We start from the raw sequence: 26,547 nt of genomic DNA on the forward strand, positions 1-26,547 counted from the left end.
GCTCTGTTCCAATCAGACAATGTTACAATAGTGGCTTACATAAAACATCAGGGGCGAACGAGGGTGTCTTGGGTGGAAATGCATTATGCACCAATTCAGCCATTCACATTCCAGGAGTGGAGAACTGGGAAGCTGATTATTTGAGCTGACCAGGTTCTCCATTCAGGGGAATGGTTTCTAAATCGGGAGGTTTTAGACCTTATCCTGTTCAGGTGGTGCATTCCAGATATGGATCTCATGCCGTCTAAATCACAAGTTCCCAAGGTACGGCTCGAGATTAAGGGATCCTCAGGCAGAACTGATAGACGTTTTGACGGCTCCATAGCTATATCATCTGGTATATCTGTTTCATCAGATTTGTGCTTCTCCCGAGAGTAGTCGTGTAGATCAAACAGAATGTTTGGGTGATCCTCATAGCTCAGGCATGGCCTCACAGAACCTGATATACGGATCTGGTGCAGATGTCCAGTGCTCCTCCTTGGCGTCTACCTCAGACCAGATCATTTAATCAGGAAATTGTTGGTCCTTCCTGTGATGAGTGGGTAGTGACGTCACCGGATGGGGTCGTGGCTTAGGTCCGTTATTGTCTATGTGGCAGTTACTAAGTGCGATGTATTGTACCAGATGTCAATGCAGATGTTCCATGCTCTGCTATAAAATAGTGTTTTACCTTCTATACTGTGTCCTGCATCTCATGACATGGTGGCAAAAGTTCTTGACTGCGCTTCTGTTTCCTGATTGATTGACTGACTATGTCGAAGTTTACCCCACCTGAGCCTTTTGATTTCTCTCAGCCTGCAGCTTGGCCCACATGGCGTCAGCGGTTTTAACTCTTCAGGAGTGCTTCTAAGCTGGACAAGGAGAGTGGTGATGTACAAGTTAATTCTTTTTTTATACTGTATGGGGAAAGATGTGGAGCCAGTGTTCAATGCCTTTGCTTTCCAAGAAGGGGAATAATTTGACTTTTGACATAGTTATGAATAAACTCGGTGCCCACTTTGTGCCCAAAAGAAATGTGATTCATTAGAGGGCTTGTTTTCACAAACGTCCCCAGCGTGTGGGAGAATCTGGAGTAATTTGTGCTAGGGTTGCCACCCGCCCCGGTTTCACCGGGACAGTCCCGGTCTGAGGCTCTGTCCCGGAACTAGCCTCAAATGCCCTGGGCTAAGCGATCCCCTGGCGCAGCACAGACTTTACAAAAAAATAAGCTGGCCAGAGGAGCGCTTAGCCCGGGGTTACTAACCAGGTAGGTGGAGTCTGCAGGAGAGATGGTCCTGTAACAGGGCAGGGCATGCCCCCCCCCCCTCAAACACACGCATAGTCCACTGTCCAGCCCAGGCATTCAATTTCCAGCTGCTGCCTGCAAACCGGTAACTGGGATTCTCGTTCCTCTGCTGTCCATGACCCTCCTCGTTTTAAATAAAAAGATTGCCTTTTGGTGAAAAGACATCACGGGTCAATGGTTTCCTTCTAAAAATCTAAGATTAAAAAAGGGGGCAACGTTTGAGCAGCACTTATTTTTCAATAGTGGTGTCGTCAAATGTTTACCCATGGTATTAAGCGGGTTATTTTTATACCTTAGTTTTTTTTTATACCTTCAAAAGAGGGTTATTATATTCCTTTGATTTTATTTTGGGAACGTTTTAAGCCACATAACTTAGAACAATGAAATCTATCTGATAATGGCAGGATTAAATGTTTGTATTTTGTAAGTGGGATATTTATTTTGTTTGATTCATTTTGACAAAGAACCGCAGACTACGCTGCTAAAATTAGGGCAATGCTAATTCTTATATTTGATTTGTTTGACAGTGATTCATTCAATGAAGCTCACATTTACCTGTTCAGAACATGTGATTAGATATTCATTACAATATATTTATATCGATACACACACACACACACACACTCTACTACATTAGTACCTCAGACAACCACAAAAAACAACTCTGCCCATTGTCATCACAATTTCCCCCGCCAGAAAGTTCATATTTGTTTGTTTTTGGTGTTTTGTATGATAAGGTTTATTTATATGATCTCTGTAATGCACCACAATTTGCCTGCCATCACACACAAAAACATAGCAGGTCTACTACAATGGAGGGTTACATAAGCTTCCCTGCTGTGTCGTATATTATATTATGTTATGTTCTACAATATATATATATATATATATATATATATAATGAATTTGAGGCTGCGAAAAGCCATGCCCACTTAAAGTGTCCAGGAATTTTTTGGCTGGCAACCCTAATTTGTGCACAGCCTGTATGAACTAGTTGAATTCTGTGAATTGCTAGAGGAGCAAATCGCAGATGCTAAAGTCTCACTGAAGCTATAGTTAAAGGCTGATTTAACATTGGATGGGGCTATTAGGATGGCCCGCCAGAGTGAACTGGTGAAAAAGCAAAGTGCTAATCTGAGGTCTGAGAGTATTGTGGATGAAGTGCAGCAGTTCAGGAGAGCTGCTAGTGAAAGGCACAGTGTGAGCAATAGAACGAGGGCAACAAATAGGCCCAGAAGCGGATGGGCGCAGTATGCTTGCTGCACACAGTGCAACCGCGCCCATGATCAGAGTGTCATATGCCCTGCTAAAGACAAAAGATGTAGAAAATGTAACGAATGGGCCATTTTTAAGTGGTGTGTAAAACTGAATATATTAAGGAGATGCAGGTGGATAGCGACCAGGAGGGTCGAGTGGTGTCCTTTGTGGGGTCTGTTGAACGGACATCACTGTGATGTCCCTTGCAGCATTCATAAAACTGCCTCGAAAGCCTCAGCTGGCAAAAGTTACAACAAAACTCCATAGTCCTGGTAGCCGCTTTGATTGTGCGGGAAAATTTCTTGCCAGCTGCAAGTACAAGCAAAGGAAATTCATCATGTGGGTGCATGTGATTAGAGGTCAGTGTGTTAACAACTTATTGAGCAGAAAAGCAGCCTGTGGTTTGTGTCTAGTAGCCAGAGTGAATGAGATCTCAGAAGATACTTTGGTCAATTGGGGCTACTGAATTGCAACTCAGTACGTATATCACTTAAAGGTGACGCAGTCTTAACAGCATTACCACTCCCCGTAGAATTCTGTTCCCGCTCATGCCTCAAGTGGAGTAGGAGCTTCTGCGTATGAAGAATATGGGAGTTGTTGAAGCAACTGACTAGTGTGCCCCCATTGTGCCTTTTGCGAAGAAAAACGGGAAGGTACGCATCTGCGTAGACTTGAAAAGGCTGAATGAGGCGGTGAAGAGAGACCCGAGAAAATTGTGCTATTGAAAAGATGAAAAGTCCTTCTGATCTACATGAGCTGAGACAAATATTGGGCCTTGTAAACTATGTGGGCAGGTTCCTTTCAGATTTATCCACAATACTACACCCTATCACAAAGTTGCTAAAGAAAGATGTTGCCTTAGTCTGGGGACCTTCACAGGAAGAATCTTTTATGCAGGCCAAGTCCCTGCTGGGGTCTGCCCCACTGTTGGGGTTCTGTGATCCTTCCAAAAAGACTGTTAGTGCTGATGTGAGCAGTTATGGGTTAGGGGCCACCCTCCTGCAGTTGAATGAGAACAAACTACAGCCCATCGCCTACTGTTCCCGTACACTGACGGCTGCTGAGTCGAAATGCTCCCAAATTGAGAGAGTGTCTGGCTGCAGTTTGGGCCTGTGAGCGCTTTCAGCGTTACCTGGTGGGTTTAGAGAAATTTAGTCTGGAGACTGACCATAAACCCTCTAATCAACTCCAATGATATTGACAAAACACCCCTAAGATGCCAGAGACTTCTAATGAGGCTGCTCAAGTTCAGCGTTCAGGCAGTGCATGTGCCGGAGAAACAACTGGTTGTAGCAGATACTTTCCAGGCTCCCGCTGGCTGCTGCTGAAGAATCTTAAACGGAATCAGATGTGAAGGTGTATGCAGATTCAGTTCTGGCCTCCAAATCCATTTCTTCAGGGAAGCTAGAATAAATAAGAAAAGAGACTTATTTAGATACAGACCTTCAAGAAGTTATAAAGTATATAAAAGAAGGTTGGCCCGAGAGTCGGGCAGCCTGGATGTCTTTAAGTTCTTACCAGTCAGAAAGATTGCAGCTCACTGAGCTGGATGGGTTGGTGCTGTTCCAGGACAGCATTGTTGTTATTGTTAGCATGCGGCAGGAGATGTTAAACAGGATTCATGATGGCCACTTGGGCATTACAAAGTGCAGAGAAAAGGCAGCTACGGCAGTATGTTGGCCTGGGATCAGTTCCGATATTGCAAGCCATGTGTCAAAATGTGCATTTTGCCTGGAACGCCGTCCTACTCAGAAGGGAGCCCTTGATTTCTACTCCACTGCCTGCAGGCCCGTGGCAGAAAATAGCTGCTGACTTGTGTGAACTGCATGGGAAAAAGTACCTAGTTGTGATTGATTACTATTCCAGGTATTTGGAGATTGCACCCTTGAATGAAATCACAAGTCAAGCCTTTATCACTCGTCTCAAGAGCTTGTTCACCCGGTGGGGCATACCAATGGAGTTGGTGAGTGATAACGGAATGCAGTTTGCTTCCACAGAGTTCAGTTTTTTTTCAGCAGACAATATGATTTTGTACATTCCACGTCAAGTCCACATTACCCGCAGGCCAATGGAATGGCTGAAAAGGCAGTTCAAACAACAAAGTTCATTTTGAAGCAATCTGAGCCGTACCTGGCCCTCTTGTCCTATAGGGCGACTCCCATTCAAGTCACGGGGTTTAGCCCGGCACAGCTGATGGTAGGAAGCCAGATTTGCACCACCTTACCCTCTGTGGGTGTCTTCCAGCCAACTAGCTCTATTCCTCGGGACGAGGTCCTTAGGAGGGATGAAGAGGCAAAAAGGGGCTATCAATTATTCTACGACAGGAGACTCTGAGGCCCTTGCAGGAGCTGAATGCGGGGCAAAGTGTCAGAATTAAACTGGATGATGAGAAGAAATGGAAGACGCCTGCTACGGTAATTGGACGCTCTCCAGAACCAAGGTCTTATGTAGTCCTTACTGATGGAGGGACACGTCTAAATCGAAAACCTCTTCAGCCTGTACCTGAGAGTTTGGAATTGGATGCCTCAGTACCACCGCCGGTGGGATCCCCTGTTTTAAGAGGGGTGCCTTCCCCTCAGCAAGATCACAGCGGGGATATGTCTCTGCCTCCAGCAGACTCTCAATCACCTTCTTCTGTATCAGAGGACAGTTCATGTAGAGTTATCGGGATTAGCACTAGTTAGAGCAGTTACCGGAAGTATGGGCAGAATAATCCCATGGTCACTGTGGACTAGGGTAGTCTAACCCGATCAAGTCTGAATGTAATTCATGTTTATACAGATATTTTCTTTAACTTGTTATTTGTTATATACTATGCAAAACTGTTGTATGCTTCTTGTATACCTTGTTATTTGTTGTATTCAAATGAAAAAAAAAATGTACTCTTTGTCCTTTGAAAAGGGGGAAGATGTGATGTGAATTGACGTGACCGGATGGGGGCGTGGTTAAGGTCCATTATTGTCTCTGACAGTTTCTAAGTGAGATGTATTGTACCAGATGTAAACTTCCATGCTCTGCAATAAAATAGCGTTGTACCTTCTATACTGCGTCCTGCATCTCATGACACTTCCCTCTGTTCTAACCCAAGTTCTTCTAAGGAAAGACTATTGCTAAATTAAGATGTTGTTAGTCATCTGAAGATAAAATTTCAATGCCCATCAGAAAACAGTATAAACAAATTGGAAGACTGACTAAAATCTCCATGGGTCAGAAAGCTATGGCAGTCTGTCCTTATGGTTAAGGCGTTTGATTCATAAAGCTTAATGGCATGTCAACAACTGCCCACCAGAATCGCTGCTCATTCTATTTGTTCAATTTCTTCACCCTGGGCTTTCAAGAATGAGGCCTCTGTAGAACAAATCTGCAAGGCCACAACTTTGACGTCTCTTCATACCTTTTTTACTACATTTTATCATTTCAATGTTTTTACCTCGGCGAAGGCAGCATTTGGCAGACAAGTTCTTCAGATGGTGGTTCCTAGTAAATAGGTGCCTGCCTTACCTTGTCCCACCTAGATTTTCGTGGACTCACAGCTTGGGTATTCGTTCCTAAGAGAACAGAATACAACAATACGCATGCTACAAAATGGCGGCACCCAGTATAAAATGCAGAGCTTAATCAGCTGGATATTGTAATGATTTAAAATAAGAGAACCGCTTTGAGAACAGATTTAAAGACAGCTGAAGGTACAGGATAACATGGCAAAGTTATTGGTAACCCTGCTACTGCAGTTGTACCCAGCAATTTAATGTCCCTTTTTAGTCACCTTGTAATATTTAATTTCCCTCTGGAAGTGATGGTGTTAAATTCGATGTTAGTTTTTTGTTAGACAGCAGTGTAGAAAGTTCTATTTGAGAGCTGGAAAACATCGTCAATTTCTCCAACATTGGTGTGTCCGGTCCACGGCGTCATCCATTACTTGTGGGATATTCTCCTCCCCCACAGGGAAAGGCAAGGAGAGCACACAGCAAGAGCTGTCCACATAGTCCCTCCCAGGCTCCGCCCCCCCAGTCATTCTCCTTGCCGCTCTGAACAAGTAGCATCTCCTCGGGGATGGTGAGGAGTTTGTGGTGTTTAGTTGTAGTTTTTTATTCTTCTATCAAGAGTTTGTTATTTTAAAATAGTGCTGGTATGTACTATTTACTCTGAAACAGAAAGAGATGAAGAGTTCTGTTTAAAAGAGGATTATGATTTTAGCAGACAGTAACTAAAATCAGTTGCTGTTCCCACACAGGACTGTTGAGATGAGAGAACTTCAGTTGGGGGGAACAGTTTGCAGACTTTTCTGCTCAAGGTATGACTAGCCATTTTTCTAACAAGACTGTGTAATGCTGGAAGGCTGTCATTTTCCCTCATGGGGATTGGTAAGCCATTTTCTTAGTCTCAAACAGAATAAAGGGCTTATTGTGGGCTATACACTGGTAGACACTCTTAAGGGCTAAATCGATTGCTTTATTTAAGTATTATATGCAGTTTGAAGTTGAATTTCACACTTTTATAACATTGGGGAACGTTTTTTAGCACCAGGCACTTGTTAAGACACCTTCCCAGTCAGGAAGGGCCTTTCTCTGTAGTAGGAAGAGCCTCATTTTCGCGCCATTACTGTGCAGTTACTTTTGAGTACAGTACATGCAGCTGCATGTGTGTGGGTCTGGAATCCACTAAAAACGTTCCTAGAAGGCTTCATTTGATATCATATACCCCCCTGGGATTGGTGAAATCGCAGCAAAGGCTGTAGCTGGGACTGTAAGGGGGTTAAAATTAAAAACGGCTCCGGTTTCCACATTTTAAGGGTTAACAGCTTGAAAATTGGGGTGCAATACTTTGAATGCATTAAGACACTGTGGTGAAAATTTGGTAAAGATTGGATAATTCCTTCATAGTTTTTCATATATTCAGTAATAAAGTGTGCCCTGTTTAACATTTAAAGAGACAGTAACGGTTTTGTTTTAAAACGGTTTTTGTGCTTTATTAACCAGTTTAAGCCTGTTTAACATGTCTGTACCTTCAGATAGATCATGTTCTGTATGTATGGTAGCCAATGTGGTTCCCCCTTCAAATATGTGTGATAATTGTGCCATAGCGTCCAAACAAAGTAAGGACAGTACTGTCACAAATTGTAAAGTTGCCCAGGATGATTCCTCAGATGAAGGAAGTAGACATAGTTCTACATCATCTCCTTCTGTGTCTATACCAGTTAGGCGACCCCTAGTACTTCTAGCGCGCCAATGCTTGTTACTATGCAGCAATTGACGGCAGTAATGGATAACTCCATAGCTAATATTTTATCCAAAATGCCAGCATTTCAGAGAAAGCGCGATTGCTCTGTTTTAAACACTGTAGAGCAGGAGGGCGCTGATGATAATTTTTCTGTCATACCCTCACACCAATCTGAAGTGGCAGTGAGGGAGAGTTTGTCAGATGGTGAAATTTCTGATACAGGAAGAATTTCTCAGCAGGCAGAACCTGATGTTGTGACATTTAAATCAAAATTAGAGCATCTCCGCGCATTACTTAAGGAGGTGCTATCTACTCTGGATGATTGTGACAATCTGGTCAACCCAGAAAAATTGTGCAAGATGGACAAGTTCCTTGAGGTCCCGGTGCACCCTGATGCTTTTCCGATACCTAAACGGGTGGCGGACATAGTGAATAAAGAGTGGGAGAAGCCAGGCATACCTTTTTGTCCCTCCTCCTATATTTAAGAAATTGTTCCCTATGGTCGACCCCAGGAAGGACACATGGCAAACAGTCCCTAAGGTCGAGGGGGCGGTTTCTACTCTAGCCAAGTGCACAACCATTCCTATTGAGGACAATTGTGCTTTCAAAGATCCTATGGATAAAAAATTGGAGGGTTTGCTTAAAAAGATTTTTGTACAGCAAGGTTACCTCCTTTAACCTATTTCGTGCATTATTCCTGTCACTACAGCGGCGTGGTTCTGGTTCGAGGAATTGGAAAAGTCGCTCAGTAGGGAGACTCCATATGAGGAAGTCATGGACAGAATTCACGCACTTAAGTTAGCTAATTCCTTTATTTTAGACACCGCTTTGCAGTTAGCGAGGTTAGCGGCGAAAAATTCAGGGTTTACAATTGGGGCGCGTAGAGCGCTCTGGCTAAAGTCTTGGTCGGCGGATGTATCTTCCAAGACAAAATTGCTTAATACCCCTTTCAAAGGTAAGACCCTTTTTGGGCCAGAATTGAAAGAGATTATTTCAGACATCACTGAGGGAAAGGGCCATGCCCTCCCACAAGATAAACCTTTCAAGGCTAAGAATAAGTCCAATTTTCGTTCCATTCGCAATTTCAGGAACGGACCGGCTTCCAACTCGGCAGCCTCTAGACAAGAGGGTAACGCTTCCCAGACTAAACCAGCTTGGAAATCAATGCAAGGCTGGAACAAGGGTAAACAGGCCAAGAAGCCTGCTGCTGCTACCAAAACAGCATGAAGGGGTAGCCCCCGATCCGGGACCGGATCTAGTAGGGGGCAGACTCTCTCTCTTTGCTCAGGCTTAGGCAAGAGATGTTCAGGATCCCTGGACACTAGAAATAGTCTCTCAGGGTTTTCTTCTGGAGTTCAAGGAACTACCCTCAAGGGGAAGGTTCCACATGTCTAACTTATCTTCAAACCAAATAAAGAGACAGGTATTCTTACATTGTGTAGAAGACCTGTTAAAGATGGGAGTGATACACCCAGTTCCAACTGTGGAACAAGGTCGGGGGTTTTACTCAAATCTGTTTGTAGTTCCCAAAAAAGAGGGAATTTTCAGACCAATTCTGGATTTAAAAAATTCTAAACAAATTTCTCAGAGTTCCATTGTTCAAATGGAAACCATTCGAACAATTTTATCTACAATCCAGGAGGGTCAATTTATGACTACCGTGGATTTAAAGGATGCATATCTACATATTCCTATCCACAAAGATCATGCAAGGATTTTCACAAAGGTGCTAGGGTCCCTTCTAGAGGTTCTAAGACCAAGGGGTATTGCAGTGGCACCTTATCTGGACGACATTCTAATCCAAACGTCGTCTCTTTCCAAAGCAAAGGCTCATACAGACATTGTTCTAGCCTTTCTCATATCTCACGGGTTGAAGGTGAACGTAGAAAAGAGTTCCCTGTCTCCGTCGACAAGAGTTCCCTTCTTGGGAACGATAATAGATTCTTTAAAAATGAAGATCTTCCTGACAAAAGTCAGAAAGTCAAAGCTTCTAAAGCTTGTCAAGTTCTTCACTCTATTCTGCAGCATTCCATAGCTCAGTGCATGGTAGTAGTAGGGTTGATGGTTGCAGCAATGGACATAGTTCTTTTTGCTCAAAGTCAACTGTGCATGCTCAAGCAGTGGAATGGGGACTATACAGACTTGTCTCCAAAGATTCAAGTAGACCAGATGACCAGAGACTCACTCCGTTGGTGGTTGTCACAGGATCACCTGTCTCAGGGAATGAGTTTCCGCAGACCAGAGTGGGTCATTGTCACGAACGACGCGAGTCTATTAGGCTGGGGCGCGGTCTGGGATTCCCTGAAAGCTCAGGGTCTATGGTCTCGGGAAGAGTCTCTTCTCCCGATAAACATCCTGGAACTGAGAGCGATATTCAATGCTCTCCGGGCTTGGCCTCAACTAGCGAAGGCCGGATTCATAAGATTCCAGTCAGACAACATGACGACTGTAGCTTACATCAACCATCAGGGAGGAACAAAGAGTTCCTTGGCGATGAGAGAGGTATCCAAGATCATCAAATGGGCGGAGGATCACTCCTGCCATCTATCTGCAATTCACATCCCAGGAGTAGACAACTGGGAGGCGGATTATCTGAGTCGTCAGACTTTCCATCCGGGGGAGTGGGAACTCCACCCGGAGGTTTTTGCCCAGTTGACTCAATTATGGGACATTCCAGACATGGATCTGATGGCGTCTCGTCAGAACTTCAAGGTTCCTTGCTACGGGTCCAGATCCAGGGATCCCAAGGCGACTCTAGTGGATGCATTAGTGACGCCTTGGTCGTTCAACCTAGCTTATGCATTTCCATCGTTCCCTCTCCTTCCCAGGCTTGTAGCCAGGATCAAACAGGAGAAGGCCTCAGTGATTCTGATAGCTCCTGCGTGGCCACGCAGGACTTGGTATGCAGACCTGGTGAATATGTCATCGGCTCCACCATGGAAGCTACCTTTGAGACAGGATCTTCTAGTGCAAGGTCCATTCGAACATCCAAATCTAGTTTCTCTCCAGCTGACTGCTTGGAAATTGAACGCTTGATTTTATCCAAGCGCGGGTTTTCAGATTCAGTGATAGATACTCTGGTCCAAGCCAGAAAACCTGTGACTAGAAGGATTTACCATAAAATATGGAAAGGATATATCTGTTGGTGTGAATCCAAGGGATTCTCATGGATTAATATTCCCAGGATCCTCTCCTTTCTAACAAGAACGTTTGGATAAGGGATTGTCAGCGAGTTCTCTAAAAGGACAGAGATCTGCTTTATCTGTCTTGTTACACAGACGACTGGCAGCTGTGCCAGATGTACAAGCTTTTGTACAGGCTTTGGTCAGAATCAAACCTGTTTACAGTCTAAATTTAGTTTTTTTCAGTTCTTCAAGGGGTTCCATTTGAACCCTTACATTCCATAGATATCAAGTTACTATCTTGGAAAGTTCTGTTTTTGGTTGCTATTTCTTCTGCTAGAATAGTTTCTGAACTATCTGCTTTGCAGTGTGATCCACCCTATCTGGTGTTCCATTCAGATAAGGTTGTTTTGCGTACCAAGCCTGGTTTTCTTCCAAAAGTTGTTTCCAACAAGAATATTAACCAGGAAATAGTTGTCCCTTCTTTGTGTCCGAATCCAGTTTCAAAGAAGGAACATTTGTTACACCATTTAGATGTAGTCCGTGCTTTAAAGTTCTATTTAGAAGCAACAAAGGATTTCAGACAAAACTTCTTTTTTGTTTGTCGTTTATTCTCGTAAGAGGAGAGGACAAAAAGCTACTGCTACCTCTCTTTCTTTCTGGCTGAAAAGCATTATCCGATTGGCTTATGAGACTGCCGGACGGCAGCCTCCTGAACGAATCACAGCTCACTCTACTAGGGCTGTGGCTTCCACATGGGCCTTCAAGAACGAGGCTTCTGTTGATCAGATATGTGAGGCAGCAACTTGGTCTTCTCTGCACACTTTTGCCAAATTCTACAAATTTGATACTTTTTGCTTCTTCGGAGGCTATTTTTGGGAGAAAGGTTTTGCAAGCCGTGGTGCCTTCTGTTTAGGTAACCTGATTTGCTCCCTCCCTTCATCCGTGTCCTAAAGCTTTGGTATTGGTTCCCACAAGTAATGGATGACGCCGTGGACCGGACACACCAATGTTGGAGAAAACAGAATTTATGCTTACCTGATAAATTACTTTCTCCAACGGTGTGTCCGGTCCACGGCCCGCCCTGGTTTTTTAATCAGGTTTGAAAAATTTCTCTCTCTATACACTACAGTCACCACGGCACCCTATAGTTTCTCCTTTTTTTCTCCTAACCGTCGGTCGAATGACTGGGGGGGCGGAGCCTGGGAGGGACTATGTGGACAGCTCTTGCTGTGTGCTCTCCTTGCCTTTCCCTGTGGGGGAGGAGAATATCCCACAAGTAATGGATGACGCCGTGGACCGGACACACCGTTGGAGAAAGTAATTTATCAGGTAAGCATAAATTCTGTTTTCTACAGTATTATGACAAGCGTGGGCAAAAAGTAACCATTTAGGATTAATCATTCAAAATTATTACACAGCTATTGATTTTATGTTTAACCACATGCTTTTTCCTTTAATACATTCCACACTTTTTCAATATATGGCCCTACAATGTTATACTTTTTTTTTTTTTTTAATATTAAAACAAATAGAATTGAAAAATGCATCTGCATATTACTCTCAGGCCAATAATTGCTTTGAATACACCATTCTATCTAGCATGTATTTAGTGTTTAATGTTCCTTTAACATAGAACTATGGTTTATATTGCAGTGTCTTGTTTTCTTTCATTATTAAAATGCAATCGCCTTTAAAATGTTTAACATCCTTTTAAAATTATTCCAACACCTCAGGGTAGATTCTAGTTGAGGTGCACAAAGGAATAAAATGTACCTCCCCATTCATTAAAGGCTTTTTACAATCTGATAAACCATAAGTTTTTCATCATTGTTTCTTAGTCATAAAATAAGACAAACTGAAGTTCTTTTTCTTCTCAGCATGTTGGCAGTGAGCAGTGCAATGGACGCTGGGATATATCTGATCTTGGCTACGACTGGTCACTTATCTCTCTTCCCCCTTCTCTTTACAGCACAAGGTAAATCCTTTTAACATTCTACAGCATATTTAGTACTTAAAGGGACATAATACTCATATGCTAAATCACTTGAAACTGATGCAGTATAACTGTAAAAAGCTGACAGGAAAATATCACCCGAGCATCTCTATGTAAAAAAAGGAAGATATTTTACCTCACAAACTCCTCAGCTCAGCAGCGTAAGTTCTGTGTAAAAAGTTATACTCAGCTGCTCCCAGCTGCAGGTAAAAATTAAAAAAAATAATGAAGAAATGAACAGCAGCCAATCAGCATCAGCAGTGCTGAGGTCATGAACTCTTACTGTGATCTCATGAGATTTGACTTAACTCTCATGAGATTTCATGGTAAGCTTCCTTTACCTGATTGGTGAAATAACATGAGTGCACAAGGCTCATCCTTTCAGCTGTCCCAGGACAGACACACTAAAATGCTGCTTAGAAATCCTTTACAATGGGATGTGGCTACTGAGGAACTTTTGAGGTAAAATATCTTTCTTTTTTACATAGTTGTTCAGGTGATATTTTCTAGTCAGCTTTTTACAGCTATGCTTCATCACTTTCAAGTGTTTAAACATTTGGGTATTATAGCCCTTTAAGTGTACTTTAAAATAGTTGTTTACTTTAATGTGATTCCATGTTATGCTACTTAATTATTATTTTTTTTTAAAGAAGAGGGATGGGAAGCTACACTATATAAAAATAAAAGGTGGGAGGTAGGGGGCACCGCTACACTACAGAAGGAAGAAAAAAAAGAAATTACAAAATAATGTAAAACAAATGGCCACCAGTAGTAAGTGTGGGTAGGGTTAAAGAGCTGTTTGGGGGATTCAGAGTGGTGGAAGGGTTGAGGAGTGATCATTACACTGAGGACTATTTGTAGTTTTTTTTTTTTTTTTTAAATTACTGTCAGTACATACGATAGCGGTGACAAGTGGGGGGGAGGGATGGTAGAGAGCTGTTTTGGGAGGGGTCAGGTGGGAGGGTAATCTCTACTCTGCATCAAATATTTACTTTACACGCTAACTGATTAACCCCTTTACTGCCAGGAATTTCATGTAAGGTACACAGCTGCATAAGCAGCTTTCTAATTTACAAAAAGCAATGTCAAAGCCATGCATGTCTATTTCTGAACAAAGGGGATCCCAGAGAAGCGTTTATAACCATTTGTTATGACTGCAAATAATTTCAGTGCTAAACCCAAAGTTTGCGAAAAAGTGAAAACTTTTTTTTTTTTTTTTAAATATGATTGTATCTGGCAGTCAGATAGTGGCATCGAATATTTTTACTTTTTTCATAGCTTTCTCTATAATCAGAGTGAGGCTAATAAATCTCCAGTACTTTGGGCAAAGTTTTTCTCTGAAATTCCTGGTAACAAAGGGGCTAAAGATAAGAGAAAAATGTAGGGTAAACTCTTCCTTTTAAACTTACAAGGTGCCTGTAATTTTATATTTTATTTCTCCTGTTAAGTGTGGTCAGTCCACGGGTCATCATTACTTGTGGGATATTTGCTCCTCCCCAACAGGAAGTGCAAGAGGATCACCCAAGCAGAGCTGCTACATAGCTCCTCCCCTCTACGTCACACCCAGTCATTCTCTTGCACCCAACTAATAGATAGGATGTGTGAGAGGACTGTGGTGATTATACTTAGTTTTTATAACTTCAATCAAAAGTTTGTTATTTTAAAACGGCACCGGAGTGTGTTGTTCCTTCTCAGGGAGAATTTGAAGAAGAATCTACCTGAGTTTCTGTATGATTTTAACCGGAGTAGTTAAGATCATGTTGCTGTTCTCGGCCATCTGAGGAGTGAGGTAAACTTCAGATCAGGGGACAGCGGGCAGGTTCACCTGCAAAGAGGTATGTAGCAGCATATTATTTTCTGAGGAATGGAATTGACTAGAAAATACTGCCAATACCTATATAATGTAAGTTCAGCCTTAAATGCAGTAGTAGCAACTGCTATCAGGCTGTCATGTATGTATATTTTCACTTCAGTATTATGGGGAATGGCACTTCACTGGAATAATACTGTATGCATAAAACTTTAGCCTATCTTGCAGTGAGAACGACTAGCAGCAGGCTTTCTATGACAATTCATTTATTTGATGTTAAACGTTTTGCTGGCATGTTAAATCGTTTAATTTTCTGAGGTACTGGGTGAAAAATTGTTTTGGGCACTATTTTTTTCCACTTGGCGGGCATTTTATTTAATTTAAGACAGTTTACTGATCTCCCTCACTGTGTGTGAGGGGGAGGGGCTTAATTTGGCGCTTTTACTACGCATCAGAAATTCAGTCACAAGTCTGTTTTTCTTCCCTGCATGATCCGGTTCGTGTCTACAGAGCTCAAGGGTCTTAAAAAGTTATTTTGAGGGAGGTAATCACTCACAGCAGACCTGTGAGATTGTGCTTTGAATGTGATAAAAAAAACGTTATATTCTGTACATTTTTTTTCTGCTATTGAAGGGTTAGTTATCCATTACTAATGGGGGCAATCCTTTGCTAAAATTGTATTTTTACCGGAAGAATTTGATTTTATAGTTTATCCGTTTTATTGTTACTCAACTGTCATAACTTTCTGTGCTTCTTAAAGGCACAGTACGTTTTTTCATACTATTTGTAAATTGAATTGAAAAGTATTTCCAAGTTTGCTGGTTTAATTGCTAGTGTGTTAAACATGTCTGACTCAGAGGAATATCTCTGTGCTATATGTGCTAAAGCCAAAGTGGAGCCCAATAGAAATTTATGTACTAATTGCATTGATGCTACTTTAAATAAGTCAATCTGTACAAATTGAACATCATTCACCAGACAACGAGAGGAAAGTTATGCCGACTAACTCCCCTCACGTGTCAGTACCTGCATCTCCCGCTCGGGAGGTGCGTGATATTGTAACGCCGGGTACTTCAGGGCGGCCATTACAAATCACATTGCAGGACATGGCTAATGTTATGACTGAAGTTTTGTCTAAATTACCAGAACTTAGAGGGAAGCGTGACCACTCTGGGGTGAGAACAGAGTGCGCTGATAATAATAGGGCCATGTCAGATACTGCGTCACAGTATGCGGAACATGAGGACGGAGAGCTTCAATCTGCAGGTGACGGTTCTGATCCCAATAGAGTGGATTCAGACATTTCTAATTTTAAGTTTAAGCTTGAAAACCTCCGCGTACTGCTAGGGGAGGTATTAGCGGCTCTGAATGATTGTAACACCGTTGCAATCCCAGAGAAATTATGTAGGCTGGATAGATACTATGCGGTACCGGCGAGTACTGACGTATTTCCTATACCTAAGAGGCTTACAGAGATAATTACTAAGGAGTGGGATAGGCCCGGTGTACCCTTTTCCCCCCCTCCTGTATTTAGAAAAATGTTTCCAATAGACGCCACCACACGGGACTTATGGCAGACGATCCCTAAGGTGGAGGGAGCGGTTTCTACTCTGGCTAAGCGTACCACTATCCCGGTGGAGGATAGCTGTGCCTTTTCAGATCCAATGGATAAAAAAATTAGAGGGTTACCTTAAGAAAATGTTTGTTCAACAAGGTTTTATATTGCAACCCCTTGCATGTATTGCGTCTGTCACGGCCGCGGCCGCTTTTTGGTCCGAGTCCCTGGAAGAGACTCTTGACTCAATAACTATAGAGGAGATTTCAAACAGGCTTAAAACACTTAAGCTAGCTAATTCATTTGTTTCAGATGCCGTAGTACATTTAACTAAACTTACGGCTAAGAATTCCGGATTCGCCATTCAGGCACGCAGAGCACTGTGGCTAAAATCCTGGTCAGCTGACGTTACTTCTAAATCTAAGTTACTTAACATACCTTTCAAAGGGCAGACCTTATTCGGGCCCGGTTTGAAAGAAATTATCGTTGACATTACAGGAGGTAAAGGCCATGCCCTGCCTCAAGACAGAGCCAAACCTAGGGCTAGACAGTCTACTTTTCGTTCCTTTCGTAATTTCAAGGCAGGAGCAGCATCAACTTCCTCTGCACCAAAGCAGGAAGGAGCTGTTGCTCGCTACAGACAAGGCTGGAGACCTAACCAGTCCTGGAACAAGGGCAAGCAGGCCGGAAAACCTGCTGCTGCCCCTAAGACAGCATGAATTGAGGGCCCCCGATCCGGGAACGGATCTAGTGGGGGGCAGACTTTCTCTCTTCGCCCAGGCTTGGGCAAGAGATGTCCAGGATCCCTGGGCGTTAGAGATCATATCTCAGGGATATCTTCTGGACTTCAAATCCTCTCCCCCAAAAGCGAGATTCCATCTGTCAAGGTTGTCAACAAACCAAATAAAGAAAGAGGCGTTTCTACGCTGTGTATGAGATCTGTTACTAATGGGAGTGATCCATCCGGTTCCGCGGTCGGAACACGGACAGGGGTTTTACTCAAATCTGTTTGTGGTTCCCAAGAAAGAAGGAACCTTCAGACCAATCTTGGATTTAAAGATCCTAAACAAATTCCTAAGAGTTCCATCGTTCAAAATGGAAACTATTCGGACAATTCTACCCATGATCCAAAAGGGTCAGTACATGACAACAGTGGATTTAAAAGATGCTTACCTTCACATACCGATTCACAGAGATCATTACCGGTATCTAAGGTTTGCCTTCCTAGACAGGCATTACCAGTTTGTAGCTCTTCCATTCGGGTTGGCTACGGCTCCAAGAATCTTCACAAAGGTTCTGGGTGCTCTTCTGGCGGTGCTAAGACCGCGAGGAATTTCGGTAGCTCCGTACCTAGACGACATTCTGATACAAGCTTCAAGCTTTCAAACTGCCAAGTCTCATACAGAGTTAGTACTGGCATTTCTAAGATCGCATGGGTGGAAGGTAAACAAAAAGAAGAGTTCTCTCTCTCCACTCACAAGAGTTCCCTTCTTGGGGACTCTTATAGATTCTGTAGAAATGAAGATCTACCTGACAGAAGACAGGTTAACAAAGCTTCAAAATGCTTGCCGTGTCCTTCATTCCATTCAACACCCGTCAGTGGCTCAATGCATGGAGGTGATCGGCTTAATGGTAGCGGCAATGGACATAGTACCCTTTGCACGCCTACATCTCAGACCGCTGCAATTGTGCATGCTAAGTCAGTGGAATGGGGATTACTCAGATTTGTCCCCTACTCTGAATCTGGATCAAGAGACCAGAAATTCTCTTCTATGGTGGCTTTCTCGGCCACATCTGTCCAGGGGGATGCCATTCAGCAGGCCAGATTGGACAATTGTAACAACAGACGCCAGCCTGCTAGGTTGGGGCGCTGTCTGGAATTATCTGAAGGCTCAGGGATCATGGACTCAGGAGGAGAGTCTCCTGCCAATAAACATTCTGGAATTGAGAGCAGTTCTCAATGCCCTTCTGGCTTGGCCCCAGTTAACAACTCGGGGGTTCATCAGGTTTCAGTCGGACAACATCACGACTGTAGCTTACATCAACCATCAAGGAGGGACAAGAAGCTCCCTAGCGATGATGGAAGTATCAAAGATAATTCACTGGGCAGAGTCTCACTCTTGCCACCTATCAGCAATCCACATCCCGGGAGTGGAGAACTGGGAGGCGGATTTCCTAAGTCGTCAGACTTTTCATCCGGGGGAGTGGGAACTTCATCCGGAGGTCTTTGCCCAAATACTTCGACGTTGGGGCAAACCAGAAATAGATCTCATGGCGTCTCGACAGAACGCCAAGCTTCCTTGTTACGGGTCCAGATCCAGGGATCCGGGAGCGGCCCTGGTAGATGCTTTGACAGCACCTTGGACCTTCGGGAGGGCTTGTGTTTCCACCCTTCCCGATGCTTCCTCGATTGATTGCCAGGATCAAACAGGAGAGAGCATCGGTGATTCTAATAGCGCCTGCGTGGCCACGCAGGACCTGGTATGCAGATCTAGTGGACATGTCATCCTGTCCACCTTGGTCTCTGCCTCTGAGACAGGACCTTCTGATTCAGGGTCCCTTCAAACATCAAAATCTAATTTCTCTGAAGCTGACTGCCTGGAAATTGAACGCTTGATTTTATCAAAACGTGGATTTTCTGAGTCAGTAATTGATACCTTAATACAGGCTAGGAAGCCTGTTACCAGAAAGATTTACCATAAAATATGGCGTAAATACCTATATTGGTGCGAATCCAAAGGTTACTCTTGGAGTAAGGTTAGGATTCCTAGGATATTGTCTTTTCTACAAGAAGGTTTAGAAAAGGGTTTATCCGCTAGTTCCTTAAAGGGACAGATCTCAGCTCTGTCCATTCTGTTACACAAACGTCTGTCAGAAGTTCCAGACGTTCAGGCTTTTTGTCAGGCTTTGGCCAGGATTAAGCCTGTGTTTAAAACTGTTGCTCCGCCATGGAGTTTAAACCTAGTTCTTAACGTTTTACAGGGTGTTCCGTTTGAACCCCTTCATTCCATTGATATAAAATTGTTATCTTGGAAAGTTCTGTTTTTAATGGCTATTTCCTCGGCTCGAAGAGTCTGAGTTATCAGCCTTACATTGTGATTCTCCTTATCTGATTTTTCACTCAGACAAGGTAGTTCTGCGTACTAAGGTAGTCACTAACAGGAATATCAATCAAGAGATTGTTGTTCCATCCTTGTGTCCAAATCCTTCTTCAAAGAAGGAACGACTTCTACACAATCTGGATGTAGTTCGTGCCCTGAAATTTTATTTACAGGCAACTAAAGATTTTCGACAAACGTCTTCCCTGTTTCCCTGTCGTTTATTCTGGTCAGAGGAGAGGTCAAAAAGCTTCTGCTACCTCTCTCTCTTTTTGGCTTCGTAGCATAATAAGTTTAGCTTATGAGACTGCTGGACAGCAGCCTCCTGAAAGAATTACAGCTCATTCCACTAGAGCTGTGGCTTCCACTTGGGCCTTTAAGAATGAGGCCTCTGTTGAACAGATTTGCAAGGCTGCAACTTGGTCTTCGCTTCATACTTTTTCCAAATTTTACAAATTTGACACTTTTGCTTCTTCGGAGGCTGTTTTTGGGAGAAAGGTTCTTCAGGCAGTGGTTCCTTCCGTATAAAGATCCTGCCTGTCCCTCCCATCATCCGTGTACTTTAGCTTTGGTATTGGTATCCCACAAGTAATGATGACCCGTGGACTGACCACACTTAACAGGAGAAAACATAATTTCTCCAACATAGGTGTGTCCGGTCCACGGCGTCATCCTTACTTGTGGGATATTCTCTTCCCCAACAGGAAATGGCAAAGAGCCCAGCAAAGCTGGTCACATGATCCCTCCTAGGCTCCGCCTACCCCAGTCATTCTCTTTGCCGTTGTACAGGCAACATCTCCACGGAGATGGCTTAGAGTTTTTTAGTGTTTAACTGTAGTTTTTATTATTCAATCAAGAGTTTGTTATTTTGAAATAGTGCTGGTATGTACTATTTACTCAGAAACAGAAAAGAGATGAAGATTTCTGTTTGTATGAGGAAAATGATTTTAGCAACCGTCACTAAAATCCATGGCTGTTCCACACAGGACTGTTGAGAGCAATTAACTTCAGTTGGGGGAACAGTGAGCAGTCTCTTGCTGCTTGAGGTATGACACATTCTAACAAGACGATGTAATGCTGGAAGCTGTCATTTTCCCTATGGGATCCGGTAAGCCATGTTTATTACGATCGTAAATAAGGGCTTCACAAGGGCTTATTAAGACTGTAGACTTTTTCTGGGCTAAATCGATTCATTATTAACACATATTTAGCCTTGAGGAATCATTTTATTGGGGTATTTTGATATAATAATATCGGCAGGCACTGTTTTAGACACCTTATTCTTAGGGGCTTTCCCAAAGCATAGGCAGAGCCTCATTTTCGCGCCGGTGTTGCGCACTTGTTTTTGAGAGGCATGGCATGCAGTCGCATGTGAGAGGAGCTCTGATACTTAGAAAAGACTTTCTGAAGGCATCATTTGGTATCGTATTCCCCTTTGGGCTTGGTTGGGTCTCAGCAAAGCAGATACCAGGGACTGTAAAGGGGTTAAAGTTCAAAACGGCTCCGGTTCCGTTATTTTAAGGGTTAAAGCTTCCAAATTTGGGGTGCAATACTTTTAAGGCTTTAAGACACTGTGGTGAAAATTTGGTGAATTTTGAACAATTCCTTCATGTTTTTTCGCAATTGCAGTAATAAAGTGTGTTCAGTTTAAAATTTAAAGTGACAGTAACGGTTTTATTTTAAAACGTTTTTTGTACTTTGTTATCAAGTTTATGCCTGTTTAACATGTCTGAACTACCAGATAGACTGTGTTCTGAATGTGGGGAAGCCAGAATTCCTATTCATTTAAATAAATGTGATTTATGTGACAATGACAATGATGCCCAAGATGATTCCTCAAGTGAGGGGAGTAAGCATGGTACTGCATCATTCCCTCCTTCGTCTACACGAGTCTTGCCCACTCAGGAGGCCCCTAGTACATCTAGCGCGCCAATACTCCTTATTATGCAACAATTAACGGCTGTAATGGATAATTCTGTCAAAAACATTTTAGCCAAAATGAACACTTATCAGCGTAAGCGCGACTGCTCTGTTTTAGATACTGAAGAGCATGACGACGCTGATAATGTTTCTGAAGGGCCCCTAACCCAGTCTGATGGGGCCAGGGAGGTTTTGTCTGAGGGAGAAATTACTGATTCAGGGAACATTTCTCAACAAGCTGAACCTGATGTGATTACATTTAAATTTAAGTTGGAACATCTCCGCATTCTGCTTAAGGAGGTATTATCCACTCTGGATGATTGTGACAAGTTGGTCATCCCAGAGAAACTATGTAAAATGGACAAGTTCCTAGAGGTGCCGGGGCTCCCAGAAGCTTTTCCTATACCCAAGCGGGTGGCGGACATTGTTAATAAAGAATGGGAAAGGCCCGGTATTCCTTTCGTCCCTCCCCCCATATTTAAAAAATTGTTTCCTATGGTCGACCCCAGAAAGGACTTATGGCAGACAGTCCCCAAGGTCGAGGGAGCGGTTTCCACTTTAAACAAACGCACCACTATACCCATAGAGGATAGTTGTGCTTTCAAAGATCCTATGGATAAAAAATTAGAAGGTTTGCTTAAAAAGATGTTTGTTCAGCAGGGTTACCTTCTACAACCAATTTCATGCGTTGTCCCTGTCGCTACAGCCGCATGTTTCTGGTTCGATGAGCTGATAAAGGCGGTCGATAGTGATTCTCCTCCTTATGAGGAGATTATGGACAGTATCAATGCTCTCAAATTGGCTAATTCTTTTACCCTAGACGCCACTTTGCAATTGGCTAGGTTAGCGGCTAAGAATTCTGGGTTTGCTATTGTGGCGCGCAGAGCGCTCTGGTTGAAATCTTGGTCGGCTGATGCGTCTTCCAAGAACAAGCTACTTAACATTCCTTTCAAGGGGAAAACGCTGTTTGGCCCTGACTTGAAAGAGATTATCTCTGATATCACTGGGGGTAAGGGCCACGCCCTTCCTCAGGATCGGCCTTTCAAGGCAAAAAATAAACCTAATTTTCGCCCCTTTCGTAGAAACGGACCAGCCCAAAGTGCTACGTCCTCTAAGCAAGAGGGTAATACTTCTCAAGCCAAGCCAGCTTGGAGACCAATGCAAGGCTGGAACAAGGGAAAGCAGGCCAAGAAACCTGCCACTGCTACCAAGACAGCATGAAATGTTGGCCCCCGATCCGGGACCGGATCTGGTGGGGGGCAGACTCTCTCTCTTCGCTCAGGCTTGGGCAAGAGATGTTCTGGATCCTTGGGCGCTAGAAATAGTCTCCCAAGGTTATCTTCTGGAATTCAAGGGGCTTCCCCCAAGGGGGAGGTTCCACAGGTCTCAGTTGTCTTCAGACCACATAAAAAGACAGGCATTCTTACATTGTGTAGAAGACCTGTTAAAAATGGGAGTGATTCATCCTGTTCCATTAAGAGAACAAGGGATGGGGTTCTACTCCAATCTGTTCATAGTTCCCAAAAAAGAGGGAACGTTCAGACCAATCTTAGATCTCAAGATCTTAAACAAGTTTCTCAAGGTTCCATCGTTCAAGATGGAAACCATTCGAACTATTCTTCCTTCCATCCAGGAAGGTCAATTCATGACCACGGTGGATTTAAAGGATGCGTATCTACATATTCCTATCCACAAGGAACATCATCGGTTCCTAAGGTTCGCATTCCTGGACAAGCATTACCAGTTCGTGGCGCTTCCTTTCGGATTAGCCACTGCTCCAAGGATTTTCACAAAGGTACTAGGGTCCCTTCTAGCTGTGCTAAGACCAAGGGGCATTGCTGTAGTACCTTACTTGGACGACATTCTGATTCAAGCGTCGTCCCTTCCTCAAGCAAAGGCTCACACGGACATAGTCCTGGCCTTTCTCAGATCTCACGGATGGAAAGTGAACGTGGAAAAGAGTTCTCTATCTCCGTCAACAAGGGTTCCCTTCTTGGGAACAATAATAGACTCCTTAGAAATGAGGATATTTCTGACAGAGGCCAGAAAAACAAAGCTTCTAGACTCTTGTCGGATACTTCATTCCGTTCCTCTTCCTTCCATAGCTCAGTGCATGGAAGTGATCGGGTTGATGGTAGCGGCAATGGACATAGTTCCTTTTGCGCGCATTCATCTAAGACCATTACAACTGTGCATGCTCAGTCAGTGGAATGGGGATTATACAGACTTGTCTCCGAAGATACAAGTAAATCAGAGGACCAGAGACTCACTCCGTTGGTGGCTGTCCCTGGACAACCTGTCACAAGGGATGACATTCCGCAGACCAGAGTGGGTCATTGTCACGACCGACGCCAGTCTGATGGGCTGGGGCGCGGTCTGGGGATCCCTGAAAGCTCAGGGTCTTTGGTCTCGGGAAGAATCTCTTCTACCGATAAATATTCTGGAACTGAGAGCGATATTCAATGCTCTCAAGGCTTGGCCTCAGCTAGCGAGGGCCAAGTTCATACGGTTTCAATCAGACAACATGACAACTGTTGCGTACATCAACCATCAGGGGGGAACAAGGAGTTCCCTAGCGATGGAAGAAGTGACCAAAATCATTCTATGGGCGGAGTCTCACTCCTGCCACCTGTCCGCTATCCACATCCCAGGAGTGGAAAATTGGGAAGCGGATTTTCTGAGTCGTCAGACATTGCATCCGGGGGAGTGGGAACTCCATCCGGAAATCTTTGCCCAAGTCACTCAGCTGTGGGGCATTCCAGACATGGATCTGATGGCCTCTCGTCAGAACTTCAAAGTTCCTTGCTACGGGTCCAGATCCAGGGATCCCAAGGCGGCTCTAGTGGATGCACTAGTAGCACCTTGGACCTTCAAACTAGCTTATGTGTTCCCGCCGTTTCCTCTCATCCCCAGGCTGGTAGCCAGGATCAATCAGGAGAGGGCGTCGGTGATCTTGATAGCTCCTGCGTGGCCACGCAGGACTTGGTATGCAGATCTGGTGAATATGTCATCGGCTCCACCTTGGAAGCTACCTTTGAGACGAGACCTTCTTGTTCAGGGTCCGTTCGAACATCCGAACCTGGTTTCACTCCAGCTGACTGCTTGGAGATTGAACGCTTGATCTTTTCGAAGCGAGGGTTCTCAGATTCTGTTATCGATACTCTTGTTCAGGCCAGAAAGCCTGTAACTAGAAAGATTTACCACAAAATTTGGAAAAAATATATCTGTTGGTGTGAATCTAAAGGATTCCCTTGGGACAAGGTTAAGATTCCTAAGATTATATCCTTCCTTCAAGAAGGATTGGAAAAAGGATTATCTGCAAGTTCCCTGAAGGGACAGATTTCTGCCTTGTCTGTGTTACTTCACAAAAAGCTGGCAGCTGTGCCAGATGTTCAAGCCTTTGTTCAGGCTCTGGTTAGAATTAAGCCTGTTTACAAACCTTTGACTCCTCCTTGGAGTCTCAATTTAGTTCTTTCAGTTCTTCAGGGGGTTCCGTTTGAACCCTTACATTCCGTTGATATTAAGTTATTATCTTGGAAAGTTTTGTTTTTAGTTGCAATTTCTTCTGCTAGAAGAGTTTCAGAATTATCTGCTCTGCAGTGTTCTCCTCCTTATCTGGTGTTCCATGCAGATAAGGTGGTTTTACGTACTAAACCTGGTTTTCTTCCAAAAGTTGTTTCTAACAAAAACATTAACCAGGAGATTATCGTACCTTCTCTGTGTCCGAAACCAGTTTCAAAGAAGGAACGTTTGTTGCACAATTTGGATGTTGTTCGCGCTCTAAAATTCTATTTAGATGCTACAAAGGGTTTTAGACAAACATCTTCCTTGTTTGTTGTTTATTCCGGTAAAAGGAGAGGTCAAAAAGCAACTTCTACCTCTCTCTCTTTTTGGATTAAAAGCATCATCAGATTGGCTTACGAGACTGCCGGACGGCAGCCTCCCGAAAGAATCACAGCTCATTCCACTAGGGCTGTGGCTTCCACATGGGCCTTCAAGAACGAGGCTTCTGTTGATCAGATATGTAGGGCAGCGACTTGGTCTTCACTGCACACTTTTACCAAATTTTACAAGTTTGATACTTTTGCTTCTTCTGAGGCTATTTTTGGGAGAAAGGTTTTGCAAACCGTGGTGCCTTCCATTTAGGTGACCTGATTTGCTCCCTCCCTTCATCCGTGTCCTAAAGCTTTGGTATTGGTTCCCACAAGTAAGGATGACGCCGTGGACCGGACACACCTATGTTGGAGAAAACAGAATTTATGTTTACCTGATAAATTACTTTCTCCAACGGTGTGTCCGGTCCACGGCCCGCCCTGGTCTTTTTTTAATCAGGTCTGATAATTTATTTTCTTTAACTACAGTCACCACGGTACCATATGGTTTCTCCTATGCAAATATTCCTCCTTAACGTCGGTCGAATGACTGGGGTAGGCGGAGCCTAGGAGGGATCATGTGACCAGCTTTGCTGGGCTCTTTGCCATTTCCTGTTGGGGAAGAGAATATCCCACAAGTAAGGATGACGCCGTGGACCGGACACACCGTTGGAGAAAGTAATTTATCAGGTAAACATAAATTCTGTTTTATGCTTACCTGATAAATTCCTTTCTCCTGTAGTGTGGTCAGTCCACGGCCCGCCCTGTTTTTTATGGCAGGTCAAAATGTTTAAATTATACTCCAGTCACCACTGCACCCTTTAGCTTCTCCTTTCTCGTTGGTTCTCGGTCGAATGACTGGGTGTGACGTAGAGGGGAGGAGCTATGTAGCAGCTCTGCTTGGGTGATCCTCTTGCACTTCCTGTTGGGGAGGAGCAAATATCCCACAAGTAATGATGACCCGTGGACTGACCACACTACAGGAGAAAGGAATTTATCAGGTAAGCATAAATTATGTTTTTGGGAACTGTGTATGTCATTAAAGGGACAGTCTAGAACCACTACTTGTTCGTAAATTACTTATTGTTACATACCAGACAAGCATCTTGCAACAGATTCCAGATCTATAAACTTGTAAGAAGTACTTGAAACTTTTAAGTAGTTGTTAGCAACTGAAAATGGCCTCCAAGCTCCGCCCACAGCTTTCTTCTTGTCCAGTTGTTTTCTTGTACGACGGTTTAGCTGTGCACGTTCAGTTAGCCATTTTGAATTGCACATGCACAAATCAACGTGTGCAAGTAGGAAAACATATTCACGAGTCGATTGTGATTGGAGAAACTAAAAGGACCAGTAAATACAGTAGATCTGCATAATCAACAAGACATTGCAATAGCACTTAGTCTGAACTTCAA

General features: G+C 43.6%; 1 protein-coding gene across 2 annotated transcripts in view; it reads left to right on the forward strand.

Annotated features, from left to right (window-relative positions):
* Window positions 1–26,547, forward strand: part of ALG8 (ALG8 alpha-1,3-glucosyltransferase) — a 111,999-nt gene that overhangs the window by 74,895 nt on the left and 10,557 nt on the right. For both annotated transcript variants that reach the window (XM_053708680.1, XM_053708679.1), the window contains one exon: window positions 12,765–12,862. In XM_053708680.1, coding sequence (XP_053564655.1) covers window positions 12,765–12,862 — 98 coding nt within the window. The remainder of the gene's footprint in view (window positions 1–12,764; window positions 12,863–26,547) is intronic.

The sequence above is a fragment of the Bombina bombina genome, chromosome 3 (genome assembly GCF_027579735.1).
Source record: "Bombina bombina isolate aBomBom1 chromosome 3, aBomBom1.pri, whole genome shotgun sequence".
NCBI classification, from domain to species: domain Eukaryota; kingdom Metazoa; phylum Chordata; class Amphibia; order Anura; family Bombinatoridae; genus Bombina; species Bombina bombina.